This window comes from Ruditapes philippinarum, unplaced genomic scaffold (assembly GCF_026571515.1).
Source record: "Ruditapes philippinarum isolate M1 unplaced genomic scaffold, ASM2657151v2 ctg2643_1_1_1_1, whole genome shotgun sequence".
NCBI classification, from domain to species: Eukaryota; Metazoa; Mollusca; class Bivalvia; order Venerida; family Veneridae; genus Ruditapes; species Ruditapes philippinarum.
The window spans coordinates 2,864-17,206 of record NW_026859373.1 but is presented as its reverse complement, the minus strand read 5'-3'; the positions used below and the strand labels follow the sequence as shown (position 1 = coordinate 17,206).

At 33.5% G+C, this 14,343-nt stretch overlaps 1 protein-coding gene across 6 annotated transcripts; it reads right to left on the bottom strand.

The window, feature by feature from the left end:
* Positions 1 to 727: 727 nt before the first annotated feature.
* Positions 728 to 13,426, bottom strand: LOC132756269 (protein jagged-1-like). 6 transcript variants are annotated; one of them, XM_060747287.1, is made up of 7 exons: positions 13,192 to 13,426; positions 12,064 to 12,192; positions 7,444 to 7,590; positions 6,647 to 6,763; positions 3,985 to 4,140; positions 3,253 to 3,402; positions 728 to 915 (listed from the first exon to the last, which is right to left on the bottom strand). In XM_060747287.1, exons 1-7 carry the CDS (start codon positions 13,409 to 13,411, stop codon positions 758 to 760), a joined length of 1,077 nt encoding a protein of 358 aa, XP_060603270.1. In that variant the 5' UTR covers positions 13,412 to 13,426; the 3' UTR covers positions 728 to 757. The 6 variants fall into 6 exon arrangements, with proteins under 6 accessions (XP_060603270.1, XP_060603271.1, XP_060603272.1 ...); XM_060747288.1 differs by having other exon boundaries at positions 13,228 to 13,426; XM_060747289.1 differs by having other exon boundaries at positions 13,231 to 13,426.
* Between the last annotated feature and the right edge of the window lie 917 nt (positions 13,427 to 14,343).

The window sequence follows — 14,343 nt, the reverse complement described above, 5'->3', positions numbered from 1 at the left end:
TATATCATAACAATTCACTGAAAATAAGTAGAGAAAAAGGTTTCTATATAGTTTGTCTGAAAGGGCAATTGCAATTGCGATTCAATTTGAAATTTTTTCAATACTTAAACCTTATCCGTAACGAAATCATCAAATTTAAGGTTAAACAAGCTCAAAGGTAGGAAATCACAAAGCCAAGTGTATTTAACTTTGGTTTTATGTTCTAAAAAGTATGTCCGACACAGTTTCAATTGGCCTTGACTTTGCTGTTTTCTTTTTGCCCCATATATGTCCATGCTTACACGAATTTGTAACTGTTCACATATCAAAGCTCAAATACTTCAGAAGTTAACAAAATAAGTCACATGGACTGTACGTTTTGTATTAAGCAATATTTGAACAGTTTCTTACAAGAGAGTTAAGTTCACGATAAACGATTTTTTTTTTCTTTCTTTTTGTTTGCAATTTTACAATAAAAAATGTACTATATGCACTGTTACGATATGACAGAATATTTTTCAGATTTAGAAAGAAAATTTACGTCAGAGGTGATGTCCTCAGAAAAATGTTCTTTCCCCTAGTTTTGCTCTGTTCCTGTCTCCCCAAACCAATATCCGGCGCATTTGCAGACCAAGATCCGCCGCACCACCCGTGCTGTGTGATCATGGTCTGTTCTTTTTTTTCCCTTAAAACAATGAATGAGTTCTTCAGATTGATAGAGGGACAAGTCCATTTAAGTTATTTAGTGTGGTAAGGGTTAATGGTATATATCCATAGTCTAAGGATACATACTTGTTTTTTCTTGGTCGCAATGGTCACCTTCCCAATCGTGGTGACACCTGCAATGATATCCCCATTTATGACCCATTGTGTCTTGATAATATGTACAGTCTCCATTCACGCAATAAGTATTATGACAATGTGTACTATGAGTCACTGAAAATAAAAGAATATCAGAAATTCAAAGACGTTATGCGTCAGGCTTATTATTCAAAAATGCTTTGTGAATAATTTTGGAATGTCTTATCTATTACACATGTTCAAGCGAGTTTAAGGTATATGTCTAGAGCTTTAAACTTATGAGTTTACTATGTACATCGAGTACAGTCAAACTTGTGAATAAAGACCATCCAAAGATGAGACCATACATGACCTTTATAGACAAGTGGTCATAATTCTAAGTTGAATCGAATGCATGTTTATCAATAAAGGTGTGTCAAAGGGTGGTCTTTATTCAAGGGGTGGTCTTTTTTTGGAATAATCCTAACACATGTTTAATTGTATATCCATACCGCAAGAATGTGAAAATGTACAAAAGTAATGCCGAATCTGTATAATATACGGCCGAAACGAACAACACGATAAGTAAACAGTAAATATATCTTATAGTAAATCATGAATGGTCTTGAAAAGAAAACATTTTCTTGGAAATATTCACAATACAGGTTAAAATATAATGTCTTAACAACTTAGCAACCATATATATGAGCTTATTCGTTTCTTTCATTATGAATTAATGGCATAAGTACATATCCATCTACATTTTTTCATTGTCTTTAAACCCTTTTATAGATAAAAAGCAATGATGTCATAGAAAATTACATCAGCTCTCACCATAAACACATGTGCAAATGCAATTCATTTACCAGCTTCATTTAGGTCTGTCTCTTAAAAAACTAACCATATCCAGAGCCATTTAAGGATTTTCCCAGTGGTCACTTCGTCGTTCCGGGCGTTCTCCCCATTTCGCACTGTTCAAAGACGGATAAATAAACGCCATGATCGAGCACTTATTTAACCAGAGGCCCATTGGCACATGAATATTCTGTTGTTTTTTGGGGGTTTTTTGTTTCATTTTAGTAATATCGGCTGGTAGTTTCCTAACCATCGTTCCTGGAGAGTTACACCAGTACTAGACTACCTTCCACCGCGTTAAACTACCAAAGCATCTCCCGGGGATCTAACCCACGCAAGAGAAGTAACTGGATTAGAAGTCATCGACTCTAACCCCTCGACCACGGAGGCGGTATTGAATATTCTACAGCAGATTATATATGTTTTCTTTCTGCGCAAATAGCTTTAACACATGGATTTAAAACATCAATCATCACATAAATATTTTAATTTCAATGCATTGTCCTGATATAATATTTTGTTTAATATTATATTGTGCAATTCATTTCATCTCCCTGGGGCCTAAACCCTAAAACAGAGGGGTAATGCATACTACAGTGTTAAGAACTAACTAATTGTTATAACTAGATTAATGCCCTTGATTTCAGGGGAAACAAAAGCACACCGAGCTTGGGGTCTTCATATAAGCTCGCTAAAAACTCTGATTACAATAGCTCATGCCTAGCTGTAGTTATTGTCCGACAAACTATCTTTCTACCTAAAGAAATGGTGACCTAAACCCAAGGGGGTCCAAAACAAAAGAAAAACATAGGCCTTCATGTAAGCTTACTGTTTACAGGGTTTGATTACAATATCTCATTCCTAACTCTAGTTATTGTCCATAAACTTTTTTCTTGTTTAATAACACTGATCTTGACTTCAGGAGATCCGAATGCAATACCAAGTCATGTCTTTATAAAAGCTTGCTAGATACCAAGTATGATTATCATATCTCATTCCCAACTCTAGTTTTTGTCCATAAACTTTTTTTTCATTTTAGTAAATGGTGACCTTGATCTTGGCCCCAGGGGTGTCAAAATGCAATACCAAGCCAGGTCTTCATATAAGCTTGCTAGATACTAAGTATGATTACAATATCTCATTCCAAACTCTAGTTATTATCCAGAAACCTTTTTTTTAAATTTTAGTAACGGTGACCTTAACCCAAAACATATTATAAACAAGATCAACAAGGAAAGGCGGCGTTCAATGAACGCAACCCCCATATGACCCACCAACAAGAACCAATGGCAAGGAGCCCTGGCGGACCCCAAACGAAAACAGGACAGGGCAAGATGGTCCAAAACAATAAAAAAGATAGGTCTTCATAAAAGCTTTCTATATACAAAGTTAGATTACAATATCTTATTCCTAAGTCCAGTTATTGTAACGATGACATTGACCTTGACTCTAGGGGGTCAAAATGCATCACCAACATCGGTTTCCACAAAAGGTTGCCTTATACAAAGTTTGATTCCAATATCTCATTTCAAACTCTATTTATAGTCCGAAAACCATAAAAATCCAACAAACCAAAAATTAATAATATTCGATTCAGAATTATGTAAAATTCATAGAAAAGTTCTTTGTATCTCTTACCAATGTATTGAAATGTACAGTGATCCCCGTGCCATCCATGATCACACTTACAATTCCAGTACTCATTTCCATGATGTGATTGGTGTCTTGTACACGTACCATGTTCACCACAGTGATTAAGGCAATGGTCTTGTTGTCCAGAACCTGGGGCTGATTATAGAAACATTAATTGAAATTCAAACTGCAATGCTTTAAAGTTTTAAAACAATAAAAATACAAACTCTAAGAAGAATAACATTTCATTAAAGACGCCGCGGGTCTTCAACAAGCGTTGGAAAATATATTTAAAAAAAACATTTTCAGTCAAAGAAATTGTTTAAAAGAAGTCAAAAATCATGATGCAAGAAATAATTATGTTGTCAATAAGGCTAACTCCAAAATGCTGGTTTCAATGATGTTCGAATGTTTCCTTCTTCAGTAGATATATAAATAAGTTTACCAATCTCACTAAAATCAAATCATCGTTTTCGCTCTTTTACTCTTCGCTTCGAAGCACAGGGTAGTAGAGCGACAGTTAGGATATGATTTTAATAAGAATGGGTGAAACTTAATCTCTATGCAATGTCCATGCAGTATTACCCAAAGATATAAATGTTGATAGGTCACTGTACAGCGGTCGATGAGAACCTAAATGTACTTCCCTCGTCGTCCTTGCAATTATGGATCACCACTAAATACTTTCAAAGTTGGCTTATTAGATAAAATACAAATAAAGTTGCCACAGAAACTTACGATATTGACATCTATCCCCCGACCAATTCTCGTGACACTGGCATCCCGAATGACGAATCCAATAACCATGGTCATTGCACACTTGGTCATAATGATTATTTTTAACCATCATGGTATTTGGTTTTGATGTTGTAGAAGTTGTTGTTGTTGTTGGAACTATTTAAAGTGTAGAAATTAAGCTTGTTTGTTTTTTTTTTTTGTTGTTGTTGTTGTATGCGTATTTTTTAACTTTAGAATAGCATGATTGACAGTAGAAAAAGTGTCTTAAGACTCTATGGATATATTTGACTGTAAATTTTAACCAATTTGTTACATGAACACAAAACCCAATAAATCTGCAATAACAAAAAGATCAAATTAGTAGCGGAATAATTCTTACAGAGGCACATCCCAACAAATTGATTTATATTACTTATTAAATGGAAATCGCACAACACATGTGTTTGTTTGGGTCTATTCATAAAAGTGGTCTAAAACGTTGAGTTTACAGTATGGACAGACACATAATAAGGAGCATGATGTTGCTGCATCGTGCACCGGAATATAAAAACCTGTTTCAAAAAAAAAGTTACTTCTTTGATTAAAGGGGCACTTCAGTAGTAAATCGTAACAAATTTGAAAACTAAAATGTGAAGTATTTGTTTGATTTAGTCCGATTGCAACTTTAAATATAGCAGTAAATAAAAATGTTAATGCATCATAACAGCACTGTCTTGGTCACCAGAATAAAGTTTGATAAATGTTTGTGTTTCATTTATTATTATCATTTATTTTAGAATAAAGTTTAATGACAAAACATAAATTGTTCCCCTTTTAGAAAAAGTACCCCTGAAGCGCCGAGAAAAAAGTCCATTTCTCCGGCATATAATTATTCAAACCAATTAAAAAAATGAAGTGTAAAACAAACTTTCATTTTTTTAAAAAATGAAGTGTAAAACAAACTTTCATTATGATACTATATTCAATATATATATATTAAATTCTATATTGTTAAATAATTGTTATTTATAACCATTCATTACGTCGTTTATGCAAAAATATCCCCAAATATTTTCGAATTAAATCTTCTACAGCAGCAAAAAAACCTCTCGGATGCTTCTTTTTAATGAAGCAAACTTGTATTAAAATTATATTTCCGCTAACGGAACATCTGTACCGGGACCTCATAACCGTATACTTGAGTTATCGATTTGTCATGTACACCTTGCAAGATAAGCACGTGGAAAAGCATACCCATGAAAATTTGGTGTTTTATGGCCATGCCTTTCACTTAAACGTGTGCAAGCAACACAACATCTCTCGTTTATTGTAAAACTGTGTTCGAAATTAATAATCTATGGCTAATCATCAGGTAAGACGTCGTTTTATTGAAGATGAGATGAACAGGGGTATTGGAATGTTGCAAGGCTGGCTGTTCACAAAGGCAGGTTGCCCATGTCCTTGGGGTATCCCAGAGCGTTGTCTCCAGGATGTGGAACCGATTCCAAATGACCGGAAATGTCTTGCAGGGCAACGCCGGAGGTCGGGAACGTTCAACGACTCAAGCCCATGACCTATTTATGTCCTTTTGGCCAGGCGCCAACGGTTCTCGAACGCTATGACCTTACGTAACTACTTCCAGAATGCAACTGGTGTGCGTGTAAGCACACAAAATGTTAGAAACAGCTTGCATGATGCTGGGTTGAGGTCACGGAGGCTGGCAATTCGCATTCCTTTGACCTATTCAAGAGTGTTTGCAATAGGCGCAGACTCATGACACATGGACAGTTAATGATTGTACCGCGGTTCTCTTTACTGATGAGTCACAGTTTTGTGTTGACTTCACGGACAGACGTGCTAGGGTTAGGAGTAGTCCAAACGAACACTTAGTTCCAGCATGCGTTTCAGAACACGATCGCTTTGGCGGGGATTCAGTCATGGTGTGGGCAAGAATAAGCGCTCAGAGGAAAACGGACCTACACATCAGTATAAATAGTACACTTACGGCATTAAGGTACATGAATGAAATCTTAGACGTCCATGTACACACGTACGCTGGTACAATCGGCCTGATTCATTCTTATGGATGACAACGCCCGTTCTGTTCACATAGAGCCCACATCACAAACCGATATCTTGAGGAGGCAACTATAGTCCGCATGGATTGGCCAGCGAGATGCCTGGTATTAAATCCAATTGAGCATGCTTGGGATACTAGTATGCTGCAGAAAGCTATTTCTTCGCACGACGTCCAACCGAGCTAAGACATGCAATCATAGAGGAATGGGCCTAGATTCCTCATCACAAGGTCCGCAGGCTCATCAGCAGCATGCGGCGGCGATGCCAGGCCGTAATTAATGCCCGCGGACACCATACTCGGTATTAAACACCCTACGCCAACCATTTCCTGATTTGCAAGATTTTTTTATTCCACTATGTGATCTCCAAAATGTTGATTTTCGTCCAGCACACTCTTTCCGCAACAGGCACACGTCAAGGAACACTTCCATTGTCATTATTTTCATAAAAATCAATTCCTAACTAATTATATTTAATTCCTTTTAATCAATTTTCACATTTATTGTAAAAACACAAAGTAACTCACTGTAGAAAAAGAATTCCTTAGCAAATTTTGAGTACTATATAACTTACTATATAACTTAAAGTTGCCATAGAAACTTACGATATTCACATCTATTCCCCGACCAATGATCGTCACACAGGCATCCCGACTGAGTCCAATAACCATGGAAATGGCACTCTTGGTCATAATTATAAACCGTCAAGGTATCTGGTTTTGCTGTTGTTGTTGTTGTTTTAGTTATTTCAAGTGATGGGTTTAAGCATAAAAAAGAGTATTACAAAAACTCTTTTGTGACAATTTGTTCATTTTTTTAGCTCAGGTAACCCGTTAGTGGGCCCAAATAAAGGACTTTTAGGGACTATTATTGTTGACGATGGGCATAGGAAAATTCTTCCTCCGATGTTAAAACTTTACTTTAAAACTAGTTCTAGTGAGCTGCACAGAAGTGAAATAAATCTTATGAAAAATGTTTAATCTAAGTAAAGCTAAAAACGGTATTTTGCTTAAAGATTACTATGCTCACCTTTGGTAAAAATTCTTTCATTGCAGATTTTTTTTCCAGTTAATTCCTCCTAAATATGTCTACTTTATTTTAATAAGTGAATGTATAAACTATGTTTTGGAAAGATGCATTCCCTTCTTGTCAAATTAATTTGGTATTTATTTTCTTACAAAAACTGTCAGTTTTTAATGACACTATGAAATTATAGACCTACTGTTTGTAGAGCCTAAACATAATATATTTTCTGTGTGTATTCAAATGATGTTTATTTCACATTTCAAAAGGGACTGTATATTAATAATCCGTTTCATATCTTTAATTGTAAATAATATTTTTTGTTTGATGTTGGAAGAAAATATCGATTCATAAAAGTAATGTGCAGTTAATGTCTTGCCTGTTTGCGCTACGTTGATATGGCATTGATATCCTGTCCATCCATCTTTACATTTACAGTGTTCGTTATTGTACACGTCCCTTTCGCAGTGGCCGTGGAAACATTGGTGATTTGTGCAATCATTGGCATGGAATGAGGTCACGTGATCTGTCAGAAAAAATTGCATACAGTACAACAAGCTACGGTAATCAAAGCAAACAAACAAACAAATACAAAACAAAAACAAATTTAAATATTTAAATTATGTCAAAAGAATTATATAATTATTATATTTGGTTAAAATCAGATTTCAATTTCCGGTTCTCCGCGGGATGGCGTAAAACAACGTAATGTGGCATAATTTGTGGAAGTTCATCAGAGATGTTAAGTTCAGGTAGAGTAAAACAACGTCATTTTGCATAATTTGTCGAAGTTCTTCAGAGATGTTAAGTTCAGGTAGAGTAAAACATCGTAATGATAGAAGATGAAGAGGTAACTTTAATTGTTTGTTGCTTCTAATTGTTTAGATGAAATTATTAATGTATAAATTAATTGTTTGAGGTCTTTGTACTGATGTGATAATTGTTCTTGGTATATTATTTTCATTTGTCAAAAGTCTTTAGTTATTCAACTATTTTAATAAAATTTCAAGATTTTATACCAAATACATGTTGGTATTATACCTATGAGCACAAAGCATATAAACAAACATACATACATACAGAAACATAATTTCAAGGTCATTAAACATATATAACATATATTTAACATTTACTGTATATTTGAGTCATAAGTTTGCTTTAATATTAATAGAATAACATATCACAGCAAGGTTTAAATGAAGTACAGGTTTTGCATAATGATTTCAATTAAGTAACGTTACATTTACCTTCCTCGGTACTATAATTTACGAATATTCAACATTTGTTCTTAATTCAAACATTTTAAATATAAACATTGATAATTTTCTTACAATTCAATAAATTTTGGTATATTTGTTCTTTTCCAATTATATTTATCTATGAGCTGTTTTCTCAAAACATTATATTGTGGACATTCTAATAATACATGAAATTCATTTTCTAGTTTGAAGCAAATATTACATTTTCTTTCATTATAAGGAATTGCTTCAGGTTTATGCCATCTACCAGTTTGTACTTTTAATCTATGCGAAGAAGTCCTGAAACGTGATAAAGATTTCCTAATTTGTTCAATATTAACCATATTGACAATAATGATTTAAAACCAAAATCACAAAATAATACATAAACTTCTTGCTCTTGATGAATCTCTTAAAGTTGCATACCAATTTTGTATAAATGTATCTGTTAATCTTTGTTCAACTATTGCTAAAAATAAATTTATATCAGCAACGCCCTGATTAATCCTAAAGATTGTAACAAAATCATAACAGACTTAGCCCAGGCTATTGAATTCGGTTTAAGTTCTAAATCTCTACACATAAGATCATATACAACTTTGACATATCTTGTACTACTTAACTGAACAACTTTTAACCAGTATTTTATAACATTATTAGCTCTCATTGTTTTTAAAAATATGACAGCTTACAAATATTAGGAGGGATACATGCTTCGTTAAATGTAGTAACATTACAGTATTATGAAAAATGTTCTTCGGGAATTTGATTTTATCATTAGTAAATTAGTTTCTAACTCAATTTGAGGTATGCATGTACGACACCACTGAAACAATTTACTGATATTGTTTTTATATATCCCTAAAAAATGCTTTTCTGTGAAATAGTCTATATGGCTAAATTGGAATTGTTAATGCGTGCATTGCAGACAAATAAACAAATGTTCTAAAGGAGATGTTTCCATAAACGAGCAAAAATATCCTGAACAACAATAATCCAACGAAAATACATTATGTGACGTTTAAGTTTAAGTGTTATGCAGCAATTTATATTCCTACCGTCTATTCTGGTTGTACCTTATTAATTGACGTTTAGTTTTCTATGGTGATGGATTTTTTAACTCGCGAAACACTTATTTTATTAATTCATTTTTGTTGTTGTTGCTGTTGTTGTTTTTGGGGGTGTTTTTGTTGTTGATTTTTGTTTTGTTGTTGTTATAGGGTGTTTTATAGGTGTTTCGTTCAAGCCTTAGAATAAAACATAATAATTAAGTGATTATCAGATTTTTCCCTAACTTCTGCCCTCGTACTGTTATGTCAACTCGAATGGTAGGTCTTTGCCAGGGACTGATTGCTTATATCCCTGGGGTGGGGTGGGTTGTGGTTACAATGGGCAGATGCATTAAGAGAATAAATAAACAACTCTGTTGACTCAAATCAGGTTAAATAGCACAAACTATTATTTTAGTTCTGAGTATATTTCTTAATAATCTTTTGCTTATGTTACTGTTTTAAGTGTCCCAACTCATTTTTGCAAGAAATTCAGATTTTATTGCTTCAGGCTTTTGGTCCTCAGTGGAGTTCCTTTGATCAAAATTTTACTGATCTTACAAATTTAACGTCTAATAATAAATCAAAATCAATGACAGAGAAGTGGTCCTTGGAATAGTGACCCTATTAATGATAAAGAAACATGTACTTATATAAAAAGTAAATACCTTCAGTAAATTCACAAGGGGCCATTACTCAGTAAAACCCACCTTAGAGTTTTGGTTTTGGGTAAATTTTGATGTTGAAAAGTGACATACGATTATGATCCCGAAGACATTTTATTTAGTTTCAAGTGAATACATTCAGTATACTTGATCAGTAACCTTCAATAATATTACATGGAAAAACTTAAAGCAGGTTTTCCTTGGTTCAAAATGGTAAAATGGTCCAAAATTCTTTCAAAAACCATTCTAGAGTTATTGGCTTTGGATCTCCTATTACGGGGGATCTCAAAAAGTTGCAAGCAAACATTTTAAAAAAATCATGAAATTTGATGCTGAACATGCTAGATGCTGCCTTCAAATTTTTAACCAATGTGGTATGCCAACGCGGACACAGAAACCAGGATGAGAAGGATAGCACCACTATTCTTTGAATAGTTGAGCCAAAAAGTTCATCAGGCTCCACTCTTTATTGGTTTAAACATATTTATTTTTTATCAATACTTTACCAGTCTTTTTTAAAACAAGTGACTTGGAAACTTGCAATATTCTATATAATATGTGTTCCATTTTTTGTCATACATGATTTTTTATGAGAAAATAGTATTTTCCTTAGGGTCAGGGCCATTTTAAACAATGGTGGAACAGTATATACATGTGGATAGGGTGAGAATTGTTAATTCTTTTTACCTTAATTCTTTAATGGTACAAATTTTTTTGCTATATGGAGGAATCTATAGCATATTCTTCCAATAATTATTCTCTTTGTTATACTATAACGGATCCATTAACGTATTGATGGAATAATACTTTTCGGGAATAATGTGAATCGAATGCACATTTTTCGGCCGAGTGCCGTCTGATTTCACCTTGACTTCCGCTAAAATTAACAGTAAAGAAATGAATATAGGCAGAATTTTCATTGGTCATTTAAACACTAATAGCCTGTTCGATTGATACTTTAGAAGAACTTCCGTTACAATCGCAACTACTCGGCCCTTTCCGTCAGTCTTCGGATAAGGACCTCGAACACAATAGTATGAATACACAGAACGGATGCGGTATTTCGGTCTAACCGACGCTAAGAAACTAAACATGTAAACAAATAGTAATTTAATGCTGGGAGTTGTTGACAAGGTTATTTCCAATATATGTAGTAAAAGTTCACCTAAAATAAATGATATCATAGGTACAAAAGCAAACAATTCATTATTTATATATTTATTATAATGGTTGTAGAAACCGAAAGTACAAAAAACCAACCTGTTGACATTTCGTCGGATTTGTTTAAAATTGAACATCAGTGGGCATATTTAAATTACAAATTGTTGTCAGACATATTTTTAAGCAAAAGAGTACCGGAACAGGCATTAGATGTCAAATATATACATTCGTATTACATTATCTCTGTTTCTGTTTACATCTGAAACCACGTGGTAGAACTACTTTCAATCCGTATTGTTTCCGAGGTTAATATTATAGATAATAGCCGAGGCAGTTCCGAATGCTTCCGTTATAGGAGAGGTCTGTTCGATTACGCGATAGCTTGGAGTGTTGGAAAAGGATATAAAAAATCAACTTCCATTTTGATTAAAATTAAATAATGTAAGTAATATTGTTTAAATCTAAGATGAGAAATAGAGGGGAAAACATTGCGGGTAAAAATGAACTGAAATAAAACTATTGAGGGCGAATAAAATGTTATTCAAACTTTACAGGAAGAGAGTACCAAGTCTAATTGTGCATATCGTCAGCATATTCCAGTTCAATGATTTTTGTGCAAGGAATGGCCCTTTAATATATTTTTTAGTCTGTCCGGAATACTACTCTTATACATCTTCTGCAATTTCAATTTATTCATACTTTTATTCAAATAAGAAATATTTAGGAAGGACTTTAAAGATTTCAAAAAATATATATTTATTCTACACAAGATTAAGCATACTTTATCTTTAAGAGCAAACAATTTTCTAATTTATTGGAATATGCACAAAATATTAGAGCATTGCGGTAACTTGATGATTTTACAGTACTTCATAAAAAGTCTTACCCGTTTGATCACAATGTTCACCATGCCAACCCTGACTACAGGTACAACTATGGGTCTCAACCCCGTTCATGTTTGTGTACTGGCAGGATCCATGTGTGCAGTAATACCGTCCACAGTGTGCCCCTCCACCTTTATTTACAACAAAGCAAAATTGAATATTTGTCAAAGAAAAAGCAACATAAAAACAACATCTATCAATATTCTGCGAACATCGTGATAAAAGAGTTTCCGATTTGCAATATCTATTTCCCTTCACTAAACTTGTAATCTTTAAGTTGAAATCGAAAATCAATAACTTTCATTGGTATCGATTTACGAAAATCGGCAAAATTAAAAAAAGTCCAATTAAAAGTGGCTTCTTCTTTACCGATACTTACTTAAAAATCAAAGCACTGAGAGTACTATATGGAAACGAAGATGAAACCGATTGTATCTATCGATACGCGCACTTAAACAACCGCAACTTCTCGGCACATTTCGCCATCAAAAGTCACATGTTAGAAATTACCATCAATCCGCATTATTTCTGATTATTGATATATGGCTTATTGTTTGTACATACATGTATATTTTTTAACCTAGTTGAAAATCCTCTTCTGCAATTACATTGTAACTTCGCTTCTCAACAAAATTCGTCACCGTAATGCAATGTCAGGTTAACTCCTATTAAGTGGAGTGGTGGCTTAGTGGTAAAGGTGTCTACCTCTTAACCCAGGGATCATGGGTCCGGCCGTACTTGGGTCACGACCGTGTTCCTTCATATAAAACCAGTACTGGTTGGTCGAAAGTGATTGATATAAGTTGCAAGAAATGGTTTCGCAATCGAGTTTTAATAAATATGTTTAAACTAACTCCTATTAAATTTAGAAGGACTAAACCCGTTACTGCACTAAGGTAACGATATGTATCAACGTTTCCTGATTTTTGTTACATGTTATGGTTTAATTTATCTAATCGATAAAAGTAGGACATGCTGAATTATCTTATTTACATGAAACATGCTTTAAAAAATTGTGACACAGTAAAGACATATGATGATGATGATGAAAACTCTAGCAACTCAAACAACAATGAAAATAAAATATCCATATTCATCAACTGTTTGTTGTTGATTATTATTTTGAATACCGCCAAATAGAACACCACCATTTTCATATTGATTACCACCATTTCTATACTGAACACCGCCATTTCCATTCTGAACACCGCCATTTCCATCTTGAACACCGCCATTTCCATCTTGAACACCGCCATATTGATAGACGCCATTGACATCGCCATTGATAAAACGCATTCGTCGATCGTCGTCATCTAAAACAAGAAGTGTCAAATATGTTTGGAACACCATTAATGCTTCGTTCTACTGAAATGGTCGAAAGACCATAGGGGACATTTCATGAATTCACGATTTCATCTTCACGAATTCACGATTTCAACTTTATGAATTCACTATTTCAACTTCATGAACTCCCGATTTTTATTTTCTCGAATTCGCGATTTCAACTACATGAATTCACGATTTAATCTTCACGAATTCACGATTTTAACTTTATACATTCATGAAGTTAAAATCGTGAATTCATGAAGCGAAAATTGTGAGTTATGTTTGTTGAAAACGTGAATTTACGAAGTTAAAATTGTGAATTCACAAAAATGAAATCTGAAATTCATGAAGTTTAAATGTCCCCACCGGTCTTTTGTAAAAATTATTCTACTTGATATTATGTTAACGCATCATTACATAAGTAAATAAATATTTTCTTTAGTGAGGTGTACATGTAATAACCCATGACATAAATAACAACTCCCGACCCAGTGGATCTATAGATCACTTTTACATTAGAAGTGTGAATATCAACAAAATAAAATGATTGCAAAATGTTTATAACATTATTCATATGTCTGTAAAAGTTATTGTTTGACATTATAAGGTGGATTAAATAATATAACTTAAATGGTCCACCGTATGTTTAACACATATCAATAAGAAAGAAATAATGATTAATTAACATAGAGAAATAATGATTAATTAACATAGAGAAATAATGATTGATTAACATAGAAGAGATGTTATACAATTCATTGGTTGTGCACAAATTAAAAATACTATGTACTTTGTTTAACTGTAAATAGTTTCGTTTTTAATGTACGGTTCGCAACTTTTCTAGGTAAATTGTTCAGTAAGTTTATGAATTCATTTTCGACTGTCATTGAATTATTGAAGGTTTAAATCACGAAAACCATCATTTAGCATATGATCCCAGAAAAGACACACTATAA

Bases quoted from the DNA above. Each gene is read 5' to 3' on its own strand.
- LOC132756269 (XM_060747287.1), bottom strand. From the start codon at position 13,411: ATGGTGTTCCAAACATATTTGACACTTCTTGTTTTAGATGACGACGAT. The intron at 6,764-7,443 runs GCAAGACATTAA...CAACAACAACAG, and splicing joins TATCAACGTAGCGCAAACAG to CAAAACCAGATACCTTGACG. The intron at 916-3,252 runs GTAAGAGATACA...TTTTATTTTCAG, and splicing joins CTGTACATTTCAATACATTG to TGACTCATAGTACACATTGT.